This window comes from Patagioenas fasciata, chromosome 20 (genome assembly GCF_037038585.1).
Source record: "Patagioenas fasciata isolate bPatFas1 chromosome 20, bPatFas1.hap1, whole genome shotgun sequence".
In the NCBI taxonomy this organism is placed as follows: Eukaryota; Metazoa; Chordata; class Aves; order Columbiformes; family Columbidae; genus Patagioenas; species Patagioenas fasciata.
Window position 1 is genome coordinate 2,904,516 of NC_092539.1, and position 18,213 is coordinate 2,922,728.

The 18,213-nt window shown below is 51.4% G+C and overlaps 2 protein-coding genes across 2 annotated transcripts; one reads left to right on the top strand and one right to left on the bottom strand.

Moving 5' to 3' along the window:
* Positions 1 to 471: 471 nt before the first annotated feature.
* Positions 472 to 14,837, top strand: CIMIP2A (ciliary microtubule inner protein 2A). Its single transcript, XM_065853612.2, has 7 exons — positions 472 to 527; positions 3,907 to 4,100; positions 7,420 to 7,724; positions 8,983 to 9,085; positions 9,662 to 9,756; positions 11,845 to 11,962; positions 13,784 to 14,837. The coding sequence occupies exons 1-7, from the start codon at positions 472 to 474 to the stop codon at positions 13,870 to 13,872; spliced, it is 960 nt and encodes a 319-aa protein (XP_065709684.1). The 3' UTR covers positions 13,873 to 14,837.
* TUBB4B (tubulin beta 4B class IVb) lies at positions 13,863 to 16,060 on the bottom strand. Its single transcript, XM_065853610.2, has 4 exons — positions 15,906 to 16,060; positions 15,704 to 15,812; positions 15,520 to 15,630; positions 13,863 to 15,073 (listed from the first exon to the last, which is right to left on the bottom strand). The coding sequence occupies exons 1-4, from the start codon at positions 15,960 to 15,962 to the stop codon at positions 14,013 to 14,015; spliced, it is 1,338 nt and encodes a 445-aa protein (XP_065709682.1). The 5' UTR covers positions 15,963 to 16,060; the 3' UTR covers positions 13,863 to 14,012.
* Positions 16,061 to 18,213: the final 2,153 nt, after the last annotated feature.

The following is an 18,213-nucleotide window of genomic DNA, read 5'->3' on the forward strand; positions in this document are numbered from 1 at the left end:
TGTCCTCAAACACCTGGACCAGGAGGAGCAAGGGGAGAAGGGCTGAGGGTTCCATCACAGCGTGGTGAGTTCCCAAACCTCTGCATGGGGGTTCCTGGGCAGAAACCCGTGTCCGTGTGTCCGCACCAGCGCTGGCCGGGCTGCGTGAGCTGCACCAGTGCCCGGGCACACGGCCGGGCTCTCCCTGCTTGTGTGTGTTGAACACGTATTTGTGCTGGGGCTGCCTACAAGGAACATCTGGCGCTGCTGTCCCGAGGGCTAGGAGCCTTCAGGAAACCTGACAAAACCTCTAAAATCTCTGTGCTCATCCAGAATTTCCAGGTGGGGGAAGAAAAAGTCTGAAAAGCCTGACAAGCTGCTGCAGCTGGAGCCGCCGTTGGTACCAACACCGCTCCGGCAGCATCACAGAGGTTTCCCGGGTGACCGCATCGCGCTGCAGCTCCTTCCTGCCACAACCACCGCCGGAGCTCCATGGCAGAGCCCAGGGAAAACCGCTTCTTCCCTCCCAACCCCTACTACATCCCCGGGTGAGTTCTGACGTTCATCCGAAACGCCTGTTCATTTCCAAAGCAAATAGCTCCGGTTGGGCTCACGTAGTATTTATGATTCAGGACACTTTTGTTTTCTTAAAGACACTGTTAAATATCCCATGTAACAGTGCTCCAAAGGAGACAGGGCTCCAGGATGAGAGGTGCCACCTTATAACAGGATATGATTAAAGACCATGCCATAGCGCGTTGAGGCCAAGTCAACATTGTTGGTTTTTTCCTCCTTTTTTGAATTTGTTTTAAGCTACCAAATGTTACCTGGACTGCTGTGCAGGGTTTGGTTTCCAGTCATAACTTTTGCATCAAGGATGTTTGAAGATCTCCTTTGAATAAATATTTGCATAGACATGACACGCTCTAGTCAAATGGGTTGGAGCAGAGTCCTGCTGCCACATCTGAGCTCTTTGAAGGTGCCAGTGGCTCTGTGGGTGCTGGGAGTCTAGTTGATATGTAGTTAGATTTCTTTTTTTCTTCCAAAATTCTCTTCTAAAGGCTTGAAAAGAAGAAACCAAGACTTCGTGGCTATTAAGTTATTGGTTAAAAGATAAGACACTTAAGTGGAGAGGTTTAGCAGTGAAGTAGAGAAGTTGTGTATGGCATCCCCTGGTGACCTGTGCTGGGAGATGTGGCCCAGGACCCGTGTGAGCAGGCTGGAAAACCGGCTGCTGTTGGTACAAAATCACTGGGATGAGTCCGGTGACTCCAAAGGGCGCCAGGACGGTGTCCCAGGGGCTGGTGCCAGGACGGTGTCCCAGGGGCTGGTGCCAGGACGGTGTCCCAGGGGCTGGCGTCAGGACGGTGTCCCAGGGGCTGGTGCCAGCCCAGGCTGCACACCCAGCACAGAAAAAACCCACGTGGCCACAGATGATGCATGAACAGGAGGGAGGCAGGTCCCAAGCTGCAGGTAAAGGCTGGAGCATGTTTCCTGCGCTGGTGACCACCTCAGTCCTCCCATTAATGCAATGTACAGGATTTTTCTATTGCTGATCTCTGTATCTTCCAAACTGTGGTGTCTGGACGATGTGACATGTTGCTCCCTGTTGCTGTCACCCTGTTGGTGACAGCAGCTTGGGAAAGATGAGTAATGGCAAGGAGGGAGCTGCGGCTGGGCTTGCGTCTCCCAAAACCTCAAAACCTTCCCTTGCTCCCTCCTGGCTGCAGACAAACCCCGAAGCAGCACCTTTGAACCCCAATACTGACCCAGCAGCTGGGGCTGCTCCTCTCTAGGCTGCTGCTGAAGGCAGGAGGGGGAACCAAATTCTGCTGCTGCATTTTGCGATGCAGCACAGGCTGGTAGCATCAGAGGAAGCCCCTGCGGGTGCTGAGGTGCTTTGCATCTGCTTTGGGTGGCTGAGAGCGAGGAGGAGCTGCCTGGAGGGCATCACTGGAGCCCAGGCTCTGCTGCAGCAGATGGTGCATCCCAGCTGGGTGCCCCGAGGAGGAGGAAGGTACCATGTCACAGCATCTCGTGTGTCCCGTACCTGGCCGTGCTGGTGAACCCGCAAACGAAACGAGGGAATCAAAGCGGGTTGTTGTCACTCAGGTTGGGCAGTGGTTGTGGCCAGGGCTTTGAAAATGCCACCAGAGTGCTCGAGAGCTTTGGGAAACCAAATCCAACGTGTGCGGTGATTTGGGAAGGACTTGGTGTGCAGAGAAGGGGTAATTCCCTGCCTGCCCCATCGTGGCTTGGGAAGGGCACAGAGCCCAGCAAGGATGGGCCCAGGGCCAAGGCTTTCCCTGGAGATCAGGAAGGCTGAGCAGGTTTGGTGACGTGGGCTGGGGAGCGGCGATGGAGATGTGGCTGAGTAAGGGAAAAGTGAAATGGGGCTGAGCCTTGGGAAAGCAGGTTCCTCGCCGCTCGCCAGCGAGGTTTGAGATCAGCAGCTGCAGTGGCTCAGGGTGAGCTACAGAAACAGGGGCTCTCCCTGGTTTCTTAATCAAAATACCAAGCAGGCGATGATCAAACAACCCAACTGAGACCGGTCTTTTCACTGCTTGTAATTCACTGTGACCGGTCCCTGTGCCATAAACGCAGACTGACCAGCCCGAGCTCCTTGGATTGCCTTGGTTTTAATTGCTTACAAATTGAATCCGTTCTCAGCCCTACCATTATTTTGTTCGTGATCAAAATCCCTCTGGCCATCCTGTAATTATTCGGGCTATGTCGTTTGTGCTCTCGCTTGGCTTTATCGTCCTGGCGTAGCTTCCCCGTGTTGCAAGGCTCATTGCAAACCCACGGGGATGAGCCACCGAGCTCCTCCGGCAGCTGCTGCTGAGAGATCCCGCATGCAAAGTGGGAAAACCTGCCAAGTGTAAATGCACGGCTTTGCTCACTGTTGTTTAAAGCATTTGGAAGGGAAAGTACTTACTCATCATCTTATGATCCTCATGCATCATCCAACTCTGTCCCCAGACACGCAGTGGGATCATTGATTGAATATTTCTGTCCGTGCATTGTAACTGGCAGCTCTACCTTCTTTCTTCGGTGGTAGAACAACATCATCTTTGATACTGGGGATAGCTGAAGTTTCTGATCTGTACTGGTGGACTTGGGAGCAGAGCTGGAGCTCCAGCACCCACCGTACCCTGAGCCACTGAATTCAAACCGTGTGTCCCAGGTCACGGGGAGCGGAGAAGCCGTGTGTGGCTGCACAAAGGTCCTGAAAAATCGAGTGATGTTTGTTACTGGGGCTGCGCAGCCGCTGGGTGGGTTGGTGAGCCTGTTGCCCTGCTCGCTGTAAGGTTCAGAGCAGGGAGGTTTGGAGGGCACAAGCAAGCGACTGTTTGGATTTTTGAGTTTCAGTATCGAACTGGGAAATTCTCAGTAACTCACTGTGGCTTAGAACAGAGAGATTGCAAACTTTGAAAAGGAGGCATGTTTATCTGGAAATACGCTTGTAACCGGGGTCTGCCGAGGTCAGCGCTGTTGGAGTGACCACAGCCCGCCCTGTGCTCGCGCTGCCGGTTTTCCCATCCGCAGGTGCTGCTTCGGCCGCGCTCCCTGACCTCACCCCTTGTTCCTTCGTGAACCAAAGCACAAGTCTGTGCTTACATACGTCTCTAAATCCATGAGCCAGTGTTCACATTGACATGTAAAAACAGGCATGTGCAAACAAGGACACCCCCCGGCTCCATGCATAACCACACGCGTCTTCCCGCTGCTCCCCCCGCGCTGCCGCTCCAGCGGCACAAACTCGGTCACGCTCACAGGGACATCCCGGTACAAACACCTTCCCCAAGCCCATGTGCTGCTACCCCGTGGCCTTCCCACTGTACAAAAGCTCTGAAGCGGGTTGTCCTACCAGTGGACACCTTCCAGTGCCACCTCGGTGACACTCCTCTTTGGTTTCCTCCTCAGCTATGACGGCTTCATCCCCCAGTACAACTACCAGTTTGGAGAGACCTTTGGCAAAACCACCCACCGTCTACTGACGGACCCCACTGTTGCGAAGAGCCCTCGGCCCTTGCTGGCACCGCTGCACAAGCCCAAGTTCATCGAGGACTTCAGCGGGACCACGCATGGTGACCAGGGGTATCTCCCGGGGCGTCCAGGTGAGCAAACTTGTCCCTTCGCCAGAATGGGCTCTGCTAATGAGCACAGGGTTAATTACGAGCAGCAGGGGCTGTGCCCGTCCTTGATAGGCTCTGGGGTGAAATGGCATGTTTTCCATGGAGAGATCATAGCATTGAGGTAGGAAGACGGGCACCAGGTGTGGGGCTGGAGCACTCGGCCTCAGCTGATGAGCACAGGGCATCTCATGTTGGTGTCTGGTGGAGCGGGATGGAGAATTTTAGTTCCCATGTTACCATCAGTTAGATGAAGATAGATGATTTTATGGCATATTATGAACTTGCTCCCCAATTCTTCCATATTCCTGTCATGGTTTAACCACAGCTGGCAACTAAGCACCACAAAGCCACTCGTTCACTCCTGATGAGAGAATCAGAAGGGTAAAAGTGAGAAAACTCATGGGTTGAGATAAAACCAAGTTATTAATTACAATATAATAATAATAAATTGTAATGCAGAGGAAAATAACAAAAAGAGAGAAAGAAAACCCAAGAAAGACAAGTGATGTGAATGGAAGCAATTGCTCACCACTAAGGAACAGATGCCCAGCCAGTCCCTGAGCAGTGGCCTCCACACACCAACCTCCCCCGGTTTCATTGCCGAGCACAGTGCCGTGTGTGGGGGATGTCCCTCTGGTCAGTTGGGCTCAGCTGTCCCCGCTGTGTCCCCTCACAACTCCTTGTGCACCCCCAGCCTGCTCGCTGGTGGGTCTGTGTGAGGAGCAGAAAAGCCCTGGACTCTGCACGTGCTGCTCACCAGGAACTGGAACAATTCACAGAATCCCAGAATGTCAGGGGTTGAAGGGCCCTGGAAAGCTCATCCAGTGCAATCCCCCCATGGAGCAGGAACACCCAGCTGAGGTTCCACAGGAAGGGGTCCAGGCGGGTTTGAATGTCTGCAGAGAAGGAGACTCCACAACCTCCCTGGGCAGCCTGGGCCAGGCTCTGACACCCTCACCAGGAAGAAGTTGCTTCTCAAATTTAAGTGGAACCTCCTGTGTTCCAGTTTGCACCCATTGCCCCTTGTCCTGTCACTGGTTGTCACCCAGAAGAGCCTGGCTCCATCCTCCTGACACTGCCCCTTTCCATATTGATCCCCAGGAATGAGTCCCCCCTCAGTCTCCTCTTCTCCAGCTCCAGAGCCCCAGCTCCCTCAGCCTTTCCTCACACGGGAGATGCTCCACTCCCTTCAGCATCTTGGTGGCTGCGCTGGACTCTCTCCAGCAGTTCCCTGTCCTTCTGGAGCTGAGGGGCCACAACTGGACACAATATTCCAGGTGTGGTCTCCCCAGGGCAGAGCAGAGGGGCAGGAGAACCTCTCTGACCTACTGACCACCCCCTTCTAACCCACCCCAGGTACCATTGGCTTCCTGGCCACAAGGGCCCAGTGCTGGCTCATTCTCACCCTGCTGTCCCCAGGACCCCCAGGTCCCTTTCCCCTACACTGGGGATTTTTGCTGTGTAGCTTCTTGCAAACTTTGGGCCTTTCTGTCCATCCCAGCTCTGTTCTCCAGAATCCAGCTCTCCACTGCACACGTGGTGCTGACAGCTTTCATTCCATGAACACTTAGATTTGCATTTCCTTGGAATAAAGTGTGGTTTGGATGGACCCAACCAGCCGGTTGACCTAGTTGTTCTCATTATCCTGTCCTCATTCTTGTTCTCTTCTCAACAACCTTTATGTCACCTGCCAGTGTTTGCAGCTGGGAGCTCACATTTGCTCCTCGTTGGTGAGATACCCAAGAACATGGGCTGTGCTGGTAACTCTTCAGCAGCAGCTCCTGCAGCCGAGCTGTTGGTGGGTGACCCCTGAAACCCTTCATTGCAAATGGTGAACATGGGCTAAAACCATGGAGATATTTACTCAAACATACGGTGCACTCCTGGCTTTTAATTCAGTGTCTGACTGTGTGGCCTTTTGGAATCAATAAGTTTGCAAAACTCAGGGCTTTAAGAAAGAGCTCATATGGATTTCTCAAGTACAGAACAACTTCTTTCCTTTTCCTTTGGCTTGCGGGATGAAAAGAAAAGAGTAGATGCAATATTTTCATTAATGTTAAATGAAATACTTAGTACAAAGCAGCTTTAAAATTTGCACACAGGATTGAAAAAATCACTTTCATCAAGTTATTTGTCTTTATCAACTGCTGTTTGGGTTAGCAAGAGAATAATACAGTTAAATACAGTGTTAGGGAATAGACTGCCTTAGCTTATTGAATGCATATACTTATTGAATATATATTTATATACACGTACCAAATATATATATGATGTAAGCAATATTTATAAGTAAATTATGTTATAATTACTTTGCAATTACTATATTTATAAAGTATATATACTTTATAATACAATTACAAGCAGATTGTAAACCCAAATGCCCATCAAAGTCTTACACCCTTCTGAGAAGGGTTCAGTTTTCCTCCGCACTGTGTGAGCCAGGACAGGTAGTTGTTCCCAGGACTTTCCGCCATAGGAATGTCCGTGGAACACGAGGAGGTCGGGGAAGGCGGTAACGACCAGAGGGCTGAAAAAGGAATGACCTATGAGAACAAAAATGGAAGGAATTTGGTTTGTTTAAAAGGGACAAGACTGACATAGTAACGGTTTTCCAATACGGAAAAGATCGTTGCGTGGTGTAAGATTGCTCTCCGTAAGCGCCGGGGGAGGGACCGGCTTTGTTCCCGCACAGACACGGGGGATCTGGGGGTGTTGGGGGATCTGGGGGTGTCAGGGGGGCCGGGGCAGCTGTGGGACCCAGGTCACAGGGTGTTTTTAAGGGAAAGTCAAATAGAAGTTGCCAAGCGTGGCTGTCCCTGCTGAGTCTCGAGCTGCAGGGCTGTCCCTGCTTCAGAGGAGATATTTAGCACCCGCTGGCCATGAGGTATTTTTGTCTCAGCCGGTGTCACAGCAAACCCTTTCCTCAATGAGCAGCAACAAAGCCAGAGCAAGAATGCCTTGGTGGACATGGGAGGATCTGTGTTTGAGTTGTGCTGATGCAACCGTGTGGAGAAAAGGATATGTGGCTGGTTTGTTTGTTTTCCCTTAATCTTTATAGCTTGGCTGATGCTATTTTACAGTTTAGGCATCACTTAGAGTAAATTTTAAGTCATTGAACCTATTTTTGTGCAGTTCTTCTGTGCAGGCCGGTTTGTTGGACGGGGCTGATGGCACTTGCACCCCATGGGATGTCATTGACCCCCCAGCTCCTTTTCTTCACTCCAGGGACACATGTGGGGACCAAGGTCCAGCACAATGGGAATCCCTCATCATTTCCCTGAACTCAGTGTCTGTCCCACAGGGTACTTTCCCTATGAGAAAGCCGGGGCTGCAACGAGCTTTCCCGAACCAGTCCTTGGGCCAAAACCTCTTCCAGTGCCGGTAGACGATGACCTGACGATGACGAGCATGGATCCCATGTCCCGTCACTACCCCGGCGAGTACGTCCTGAGGGCACGGATGCCACACGGGTACCCACGGAAGATTTCGTGCCATCCCGCCACTGAGAGACGAGAGTGGAAATTGCCTGAGCTGATCCCGGCCATCAGACAGGAAAAAATGCACAATATCAGCCAGCTGAGCGGTGCCGTGGTGGGAAGCAAACCCGTAAGTGGTTTTGGGTGGAAAAGATGAGTGTTAAGGGAAGCAGCTGTGGAGGGATGGGGTTTGGGGACTGGTGGGTTTGGGAGGGGCCTCCTTGGTCCATGGGTGTGAAGAGGGAACCTCGTACGGGCAAGGATGGAAAAGTTTAGAGTGTTGTGCAGAGAAACATCAAATACACAAACGTTTCTAGCAGTGGCAAATCCACCGCATCTTCAGAAATTGTTATAATCTTTAATCACTTGTTGTAATCTTTAATTACTCTTCCGAAGCAAAAAGACTTCTCATTTGGTTGAGTTTCAGTTCCAAATCCCAGATGTTATATTTCGTATGGTGCTGCGCAGTCAGGGTTGTGTTTCCTCGGGTGAGCAGGCAGCTCTGCCTTCCTCCTCTTCCTCCTCTCCCTCCTCCTTCCGAAAAGAGAACACCTGGCACCTTTAGTTATGTTCTGGGTTTCTGACCCCTCAGCCGCTCCCACTGCTCACTGAATTTCCCATCATCATTGTCCATCCCTGAAACACAAGGGTTTGGGTTTCCCTGCGGAGCCGGGTGCTGTTTTGCTCAGCACCAGCGTGTCTGAGCCCATTGCTGCTCCTGGAGCCCAAGGCAGCGTTTGTCACGTCGCAGTGGCCGGGGCTCTGCAAATCCCCTGAAGGCAGAGATTAGAGATTTGACGGATGGAGTCAAAAGCTGGCGGGGATATAAATCCCCAAGAAGCAGCATTGCTGCTCCTTGCTCTGAGAAACAGATCTGCGAAGGAGCTCAGCGCCCAGAGCTCCCCTTGTTCTCCCTGGGGATTTTTGCAAAATCTGGACATACCAGGAGGTTGTCTAATAATTTGACTTAACTAGAAATTCTTAAAGTAGATCTTAGTGCAAATCCAGGAAGAAATGGAAATGGCAGTTGCCATTCAGAGTTTCTGGCAGTGATTTAAGCACTGAGTTGAGCAGAAAGAGATGAACTGAAAGGAAAGGCCTCGAGTGGCGGCAGGGAGGGTTCAGATTGGATATTAGGAAAAATTTATCCCTAGAAAGGGCTGTAAGCCCTGGAACAGGCTGCCCAGGGCAGTGGTGGAGTCACCATCCCTGGAGGTGCTTAAAAGATTTATAGACAAGGTTCTTAGGGCCATAGTTTGGTGCTAGAGTCAGGTTATGGTTGGACTCAATGATCTTAGGGTCTATTCCAACCAACATGACACTGTGATTCTAGGAAGGAGGAATCGGGTTCTACTGGTGTTTATTTAAATTTCTGCTTTTATTTTGAGCCTGTACAAATGGAAGGTGAGGCTGAGACTGCGGACGCGCAGCGAGCTTATCGGTTACCAAGACTGGACGTGCCATGTGCGATCCAACAGAAAGTCATTCCAGGTAAAGCAGAGGGAGGTCGCTCCCCACGTGAGTCCTGCTCAGAAGAGATCGTGTCACCCTCCTCCCACCGGGGACATCTCAGAGGCATTGGCCGGTTGTTCCAGCTCTTTTGATCACGTTGGGATGGAAAATGCCTCTTCTCCTTCCCATGCATGGGTGCTTCTTTGGGATGAGTTTTAGACTTTATATAGTTTCTTATACTTAGTGAAAGTTTGGTGGATGGGCAGAGCAAATGAGAAAGAAAGGTTGGACAGCTGGTTGTTTAGTCCCTGAATGCATATTAAACCGGCAGAGAATGTGACAGAGCTGTTGGCTTAAAGACTATAAGAAAATCCAGTGTTTCTGCTGTACCTCATGGAGATCAAACATCAGTTCAACCCACTGAGTTTTCCTTAGGAATCATTAAAAAGACTCAGAAAAGATACTTGCCATGTACGAGTGAGTTTTACAATTTAAATGGATGAATTTTTCCTTCCTATACTCTGCCAAGATTTTATATTTTATCCCAGCCTCTTCCAATTCCAAACTGGTTGGGCCTTATACAATATGTATGTTCTCTCTTGTCTTCATCCAAAGGGTACACTGGGTTCATCCCCCGCTACCCCTGGGTTTATGGCACAAGCTACGTCCGGGCTGTGAAGGAAGCCATGGATGAATTTGACCGATTTCAGGTAAATTATACCCACAAATCTTATTTCAAGAATATAACGATGGTATTGATTCATCTGCAACACCAAAAGCAGTTTAATTTACAGTAGTAGTATTAGAACTGGGGTTATAAGTACAAGCAAAATAAAATGCTATTAGGTAACATGTTGAAAAAATCATGAGCAATTAAATCCTGCAACTTGTTTCCTTGGGACATTAAGGGAGGATAAATGAGTTCTTAAAAGGATTAAGCAAATCTATAGAGGGTTGGTTATTAAAAATGTTGCTCTGAGTGCAGAAACTCAGGATGCAACTATCTGCACTTCCTTTACGCAACAGATCTTCTTTACCTGGGTGGCCGTGGTGGCTTCCTGGGCTGCTTGGATGGATATTTCTCCCTTTTAATTGGTTGTAAGGCTTTTTCCTTTACTAACATAATTTGTCTTAAAAGGATCTGGATCTTCTTCCTCCTCCTTTTGGGAAGGATGCAGAAATATCCCTGCTGAAAAACTATTTTGTCCCCTTGCTGTAAGATCTGCCATAGAATCCTCCTACACGGGAAAATGAGGTCCCTCCCCACGTCGTTTGCGTTCCAAGCTCCGCGTTTCTTGCCGCTGCCAGGACGGAGCGCGATGCCCGCGCCGGCCGTCTCGCTGCTCCGGTGAGGGCTGATCAGCTCCCTGAGAGCCGGTTACAACATTTCCAGCCCTTTCTGCTCACCGGGATTCACTGCGGTGCCTTTGCCGCAGAGAATCTGGGTCTGATGTAGAGAAAATGCAAGACTGAGGATCCCCAGGACAGGGAAACTGTGCTGAGAAGAAATGACTCAGCAGTGCTGGCAGTGCGATGCTCCGGCTGCGATGCTTCCCTGTGCCGGCTGCCCTGTCCTTTCCTTCTGCCGTTAATAGGAATTGAAATGAAGCAAAAGGAACAGAAAACGGTTGTTATCAAACCTGTCTGCAAAGCCTCTCTGCCCCTGATTTCTTAACAAATGTCTGCCATGCAGTGCGTGAGCGAGGGAGGTGTTTCTCCATCGCAGAATTCAGCAGAATCCAGGCTGGCTGCAGCGCATCGGGCATGGCAGGAATATAAGAACACTAAAAAAATACAAATCACAACACGTTTCTATCTAAGATGGCTTCTGACTCGAAGCCACTAATCTTCTGCCCTAAATCTCTGTTGCCGTAGGTTACATTGCTGGGATGTGCCATGGATCACTGCTTATAGCCGCATCAAGCTCAATAATGCAATCCTCTCGCTCCAGCGCCGTGCTGGAGGGGTTGCAGCGGTTTGCTCGGCTCTGTGAACCCCGTCCCTTCCCTGCTGAGGAGGGTGACACAGATTTAGGGTCATCCCGAGGGGTTTTGTTGGGTGCAGGGCTGCAGGGTCCATCCTGCAGCACGGCCCGTACCTGGGGCTGAGCTTGGGGTCAGGAACAGACCCGGGAGGTGATTTACGCTCTCCCTAAGCCTTCCTCTTCCTCCCAGCTTGGGAATTACTGGTTAATCACTGTTGGTGGCACTCGTGGAAAAATAAAACCAGTTAAAGGGGTCACACCAAATCACAGATGTGCAGAGTCACAGTGCAGGAGCAGGTGAGGACAGACCCAACGCCAGCAGACACCGCTGGGTCACAGGGTACCAAATGCAGGAGCACAAGGCATTTGGGACTTGCAGATGATGCCCAAAGGTGATGGATGCTGTGGAGATTGTGAGGACCACAGCAGGGCCAGGAGCTGCTCGGGGGTTCGAGCTGTCAGGACAGCTGCAACACTCAGTGAGAGAAGAACTCACCAAGTGGCAAGAGGGAAGCTGCAATGTAGCTCCTAATTAGAAGAAAACAACTGGAAAGATAATTGCTTTACACTGGCTTAGATATTTCCTTTAATGCAGAGTCAAAGCATGTGGGGTCCCCTTCTGTGCAGACATTCAAACCCGCCTGGACACCTTCCTGTGGAACCTCAGCTGGGTGTTCCTGCTCCATGGGGGGATTGCACTGGATGAGCTTTACAGGGCCCTTCCACCCCTGACATTCTGGGATTCTGTGACTTGGGTAACAATAATATGGTTTAAAATGAACTTTACTGAGTTGCTGGTTGGTTTGTTTTCTAGTTTTTGCAGAGAAACCCAGTTTCTAGCTTTGGCAAGAGGTTTCCCCAAACATACTGGCCTAACAACAAGATTTACACTGATGCTGGACTGATACCTTTCTACAGCGGCTTTGTACCAGGTATGTTTATCAGCTGAGTGAAAATGAAAGTCACTAATACTAATTACTGTCGTTAAGTAGCACTGTTATTAACTGGAGTGCCGTAGTAGCGACCAGTTACTGAAATGTTCCACATGGGTGCCAAGGTGCTGGGGTTGTGCCATTCGCTGTTTGCAGGAGAGCCCATTTCCCAGCCCGGGCTGTGCAGAACGTGCCTCTGGTTTCCAGCTGGAGCAGAGGACCATCAGGAACACCCCACTTGTTATATGGGTGCGGCGCAATTTCTTCCTCAGGAAAATTATTCTGGTCTAAAAAGCTTAAAGTCTGATAAAAAAGCAAAAGGTAGATGATACAAAGGGGTTGAGAAAGCACAAAAAAGCAGGGAAATGGTGTGTGTTACTCCTTGATCCTTGTTAGATATTGGTGTTGCCTAAAAGAGGGCTGAAAAAAAAGTCGTTTTGTGTATGTTAAGGGCTTCCCATGCAGAGCATTAAGGTATCAGGCTAAAATTTCAACAAATCAGCAATTAATATTGCTGTCTTTGGCCACAGCAGAGTCAAAAGGCCGCAGCTCAGTAACACGGGATGGGGAATCATGGAGGTAAACTGGAAAGAAACAAATACCCTGTACTTAATGGGATAAAGAGGAGGAAAGTGGTGTCAAAAAGAAATGAAAGCAGAGAGTGGGAAAATAGCTCTCCTGGCAGCGATAGTAGTTGGAATTGAGACTGTGTCTGAGCTTAGATGGGAGAAGGCTGAGCCCAGGGAATGTGGCTTTCGCAAGACCTGAAACCAGGTTTGACATGGGGCTGGTCAGCAAGAGCGCGAAGGACAGAAATCAACTGCTTGAAGTGTTACCTCACGCTTTAAAAATCTGTTGTCATCATTTCACCTATAAATGTTCTCTGTAGGTCTGGAACCGGCCACAGTTCTGTAGACAGACCAGTGTCCCCGCCCCAGGAGCCACCACAGCCCGTGCAATTTTAACTGCTCTGATTCTGGAAGAATTATTTTTAAGACAGAAAAAAATCAGCCCCCCAAATCAGTTATAGTCTAGAACACCAGAGTTCTTCAGTAGGGAAGCAGCCTGTTATCTCCTGTCCAGCTATTCAGCGTGACAGCTTGGTCACTTTAGGTAACACTGAACATACTGTTGCCACAGCAAAAATTTGCTAATACAGGGATTTAATGAGATAAAAGTGTGTTAATTTGCTATGAGGTGTTCAGCTCACTTCCAAAGCAGAGAAGCTGCAGTAACACCCAGTTAATTTTGGTTTTAAATCTCTGTATGCTGATTTTAAGGCTACACACAGAGGAGCTCTCCAGCGTCACTTGTCCCCAGCAGCAGGCGCAGCAGCTTGTCACAGCTGTCCCCAGAGCTACTGTGACAGGCTGTGGTTACCTGCTGGCTTTACATTGAGTGGCTGCAGAGATCAGCCTGGTTTGTCCTCCCCAGAAACACCCACCTGTGTCACAGACACCTTCCCTGCGCAGGCTGCCAGGGCAACCTACAGCTTAGGGACACCTAAAGCTGAACCTACAGCGCTGCTCAGCTCCCACCCAGCGCAGCCTGTAACAGGAATCCCCAGCCAGGTACCTAAATTTAGACACAGCTTAGAGCCGAATTCCACCCTCTATGTGAAGTGTGTGTGTGTCATTCCCCCCCCCCCGCCACTACCCTTGATTATAAAGCCAGAGCTTCTTCAATTCCCACAGCCCCGGAGCAAAGATGCCACTGCAGCCAGTGACAGGATCAACGGGCGTCCACCCTGAGGCAGGGAGAGAAGCCTGGTTGCCTTGGGCAAGCGACAGGACTCACCAAGTCTGTATTTTTCTTTTCCAGAGCTGCGCAACACCTACGCACTGACTTTTAATAACAGCACCCGAAAAGCTTACCGAAAGGAAAAAAGGAGACGAGCTGGTGCACTGTGAAAAATGCTTTAATGGTGCCTGTACAGCAGCTGATGAAGTGACTTTGAAACAGGAAGAGGAACACAAACACAGACAGAAGTTTTGAATGAAAGAGTTCATACAGCTTTAAACAAAATTTACAGGTGGTAACTGCATAGCTTTTACTCTGCCTCGGCCTCCTCCTCCTCCTCAAACTCCCCCTCCTCCTCAGCTGTGGCATCCTGGTACTGCTGGTACTCAGACACCAGGTCGTTCATGTTGCTCTCAGCCTCTGTGAACTCCATCTCGTCCATGCCCTCGCCCGTGTACCAGTGCAGAAAAGCCTTTCGGCGGAACATGGCCGTGAACTGCTCAGAAATGCGTTTGAACAGCTCCTGGATGGCTGTGCTGTTACCAATGAAGGTGGCTGACATTTTCAGGCCACGAGGTGGAATGTCACAGACCGCTGTTTTAACATTATTAGGAATCCACTCAACAAAATAGCTGCTGTTTTTGTTCTGAACGTTGAGCATTTGCTCATCGACCTCTTTCATTGACATACGGCCCCTAAAAACAGCAGCTACGGTCAGATAGCGGCCGTGACGCGGGTCACACGCTGCCATCATGTTCTTTGCATCGAACATCTGCTGGGTTAGCTCTGGCACGGTTAAAGCACGATACTGCTGGCTCCCACGGCTCGTGAGTGGGGCAAAACCAGGCATGAAAAAGTGCAAACGGGGAAATGGAACCATGTTCACCGCCAGCTTCCGCAGGTCAGCGTTGAGCTGGCCCGGGAACCGCAGGCAGGTGGTCACACCGCTCATGGTTGCCGACACTAAATGGTTCAGATCACCGTATGTTGGAGTAGTTAACTTCAGTGTTCTGAAGCATATGTCGTAGAGGGCTTCGTTGTCAATACAGTATGTTTCATCTGTGTTCTCCACAAGCTGGTGCACTGACAGTGTGGCATTGTAGGGCTCTACTACAGTATCTGATACTTTAGGGGAGGGTACAACACTGAAAGTATTCATAATTCGGTCTGGGTACTCTTCACGGATTTTGCTGATGAGCAGGGTACCCATGCCAGAGCCTGTACCACCACCAAGAGAGTGAGTAAGCTGAAAGCCCTGGAGACAATCACAGCTTTCTGCCTCCTTTCTTACAACATCTAACACAGAATCAACTAATTCAGCACCTTCTGTATAATGGCCCTTTGCCCAGTTGTTTCCTGCTCCGCTTTGACCTGGAAGAGAGCCATTGTCGTATTAGATTACGGTCACTGCTTCCTGCTTGCAAGCAAAGCTTAGAAGCATCAGCCTATAGAGAAACCCCACCAACGCTTTCATTTTATTGAGCGCAGAGCTGTGGTTTCGCACAAGCACCTCTGAAATGGCTCAGAAAATACACAGAAAACATTCATTATTAATGCTACAGCAGCCATTTAACCTCTGCTGGTAGCATGAAGGAGATAATTAGAAGCGGAAGAGCAACGACCTCTCAAACCTGCTCTCCCGGCAGCTGCCACCACGCACCATCCCGCACACCCCCGGTTATTTCACGCCCGTCACGAAGCGCCGGGATTAACCCCCCTGGCGGAGCATGTGCGGCGGTGCCCGCAGTGCGGCCCGGCCCTGCCCACCCCACCCCGGCTCCCCGGCGCGTCCCTCCCCCGCTCCCGGCGCCACTCACCGAACACGAAGTTGTCAGGCCTGAAGATCTGGCCGAAGGGCCCGGAGCGCACCGAGTCCATGGTGCCGGGTTCCAGGTCCACCAGGACGGCGCGGGGCACGTATTTGCCACCTGCAAGACAGGGAGGAGCCGTCACTGCGGCGCCGGGGGGCGCGGAGGGGGCGGGCGGCGCGCCGGGCCCTACCTGTGGCCTCGTTGTAGTACACGTTGATGCGCTCCAGCTGCAGGTCGCTGTCGCCGTGGTAGGTACCGGTTGGGTCGATGCCATGTTCGTCGCTGATCACCTCCCAAAACTGCGGCAGAAAATCGCGTCAGGGGCGGCGGGGCCGGGCGCGCCCCCACCGCTCTCATCTCCTCCCCCGCCGCCCCCTGCCCACCGCCCGCACCTTGGCCCCGATCTGGTTTCCGCATTGCCCGGCCTGCAGGTGCACGATCTCCCTCATGATGGCGGCGGCACAGGTCGCTGTCAGCCAACGCCACTCTTCCCCCAACCGACTCTGACTGCGAGAGGCAACGGCCAAGCCTTATATAGCAGCGGAATGCGCGCGCAGCCTTCGTTTCCCCTCCTGGGCGACCATTCGCAGTCTCTATTGGCTACCCATAACGAGGCTCTACAAATGAGGAAATCTGGATGGTCGGAGCGCTGTCATTCAAACCATTGGCTCCTCTTTGCTCCGCCCGCCTGTCAGTTGATTTTACTGTTAGGCAACCGGGGCCCAACGAATGCCCGCCCTACTGGCTCGGGACACTCCCGATTGGCTTAATTGAATGATTGATGTCGAGCGTGATTGGCTGCCGGCCCCAGAGATGAGCTAACGTCATTTGATTGGGTGAAAACAAAGTGTCCTAGTAACCGTCGCAATGACTCCGCAGCGGGCGCTGGGCGGTGGCTCGCGCAGCCGCCTATTCCCGAAGCCGTGTGCGCACTTTGCGCAGCGTAGGCGGCAGCTCCTCCTTACTGCGGGAGAGGGGAGGGGGGCGGTTTCCGGGGAAACCTGAGCGGGCCATTTCTCCCGCGGGTCCCAAGCACCCCCCTCCCTCTCCGCTCCTCCGGTAGGGCCTCCCCCTGCAGTCCCCGCCGCCACCCCCTTCCCCCGCCCGCCGTTGGCCCCGGGGCGCTGCAGAGGCACCGTGGGGGCAGGGAGCGCATCTGCGCATGCGCGGGTTGCGGCGCCTTTCTAGCACTTTCTGGCGCGCAGCCGCCCGAGGCGGCGGGGCCGGGCGGCCGTTGCTATGGAAACCGCGCGGCGCGGCGGGAAGGGGTCAGGCCGGGGCAGGGCCGGCGAGGGCCGACTGTCTTGATTGACCGGTGGGCCAGGGGAGCCGTTTAGTGGCAGCTCCTTTGCGAGGGGGTCCTGCGCTGCCAGGGGAATGGCAGTGTGAGGTGGTGTCTATCTTAGGGAAGCCTGTGTGAGGGAGTGGCCCCCAGTCTTTCCTGGGGTGGCCAGAGCAGTGCCTATATGCTGACACCTCAGTCCTGGGCTGGATATGCATGTTGCAGCCCTACCATGAGGCAGCCAAGCATCCCAAGCTGGATAAATGTCTCCCTCCCTTACCTTTCTCTGTCTCTTGTGTTGCTATGCTGTTCACCTTTGCCATCCACCTTCATTAGCACATTCTTGCATAGACAGTTCATCGATCGGTCACGCTTCTACTGAGCACACTGTTGTTTTAGCAGAGCCTTTTCATGATTGTATTCATTAGGATACCAGCAAGGCCTGCAAGTCCTAGCATCTCTTCTTCTTTCATACTCCAGCTAAAACTTGAAAGTGGCTCCTAAATGAGTTCTCCAAACCTGGCTGCTCTCAAGCTGCTGCCTTGATGTGCGGCTGGACTGAGGCGAAAGCAGCAGGTGACCTCAATTCTTTCTGCACAAACAGGGCGCGTCAGGCCAGCACTCATCCATATGAAACACATACATTATGGTTGTACACATATGATCTGTGCTTGGATAACAATAGTCCCAACTGCTGCTGTCCTGGGCCAGGTGAGGAGGTGGGCAGGAGAGCAACACTGTGAAGGCTTTTGCTGTATGAAACCTCTGGTAATTGACTTAATACAAAGGTTACAGTGATTGATATTTCTGGCATGTAAATAACATCTTCCCCCAGAGCTGCGGGAAGGAGCCCAGGAGCACCTGGAGCAGCCCCAGAGATCCTGGGAGGAGCCCGGAGCATGAGGAGTGACCTGAGAGCATCCTCGGCAGCTCCAGGAGGCCCCAAGAAAGACCTTTATCAGCCCCAGAGGTGCCCAGATGCAATTAGGAAGATGCACACACAGCTCATCCTCCAGATTCGAAGCCAGAATGCAGGAGGTTTATGCAGTTTGCTTCGAGATAGCTGAGTAATGCAAAGGCATTAGGGTCCAGATTTATCCCACTAATTATAGATATTGATTTGAATAGCTAACTCTGGGTTGCACTCACACCAGAGTCAGTGGAAGTGGATGGCTCAGCCCAGCTCAGCTCTGAACAGCCCTCAGACAGCACCTTCCTGCTCTCTGTAAAGATGTTTGAGGTGACCCAATCCAAAATCTCAGTATCATTCAAGTATCAAAGGCATCCAGAATGAATCTGGATCAGACTGGCTCAAGATTTCCTGCAAGGCTGTAATAATCAGTAACGACAGCTTTTCCTTCAGGATGTGATGCCAGCTCTTCAGAATAACATAAAAAATAAATACTGTCTTCTTTCTG

What these genes read in the sequence shown, in the direction of transcription:
- CIMIP2A (XM_065853612.2), top strand. Translation starts at nt 472, where the DNA reads ATGGCAGAGCCCAGGGAAAACCGCTTCTTCCCTCCCAACCCCTACTAC. An exon ending in CCAACAGAAAGTCATTCCAG is followed by an intron (nt 9,086 to 9,661) that starts GTAAAGCAGAGG and finishes CTTCATCCAAAG; the next exon opens with GGTACACTGGGTTCATCCCC. An exon ending in ATGAATTTGACCGATTTCAG is followed by an intron (nt 9,757 to 11,844) that starts GTAAATTATACC and finishes TTTGTTTTCTAG; the next exon opens with TTTTTGCAGAGAAACCCAGT.
- TUBB4B (XM_065853610.2), bottom strand. Translation starts at nt 15,962, where the DNA reads ATGAGGGAGATCGTGCACCTGCAGGCCGGGCAATGCGGAAACCAGATC. An exon ending in GAAACCAGATCGGGGCCAAG is followed by an intron (nt 15,813 to 15,905) that starts GTGCGGGCGGTG and finishes TTTCTGCCGCAG; the next exon opens with TTTTGGGAGGTGATCAGCGA. An exon ending in GTACTACAACGAGGCCACAG is followed by an intron (nt 15,631 to 15,703) that starts GTAGGGCCCGGC and finishes CCTGTCTTGCAG; the next exon opens with GTGGCAAATACGTGCCCCGC.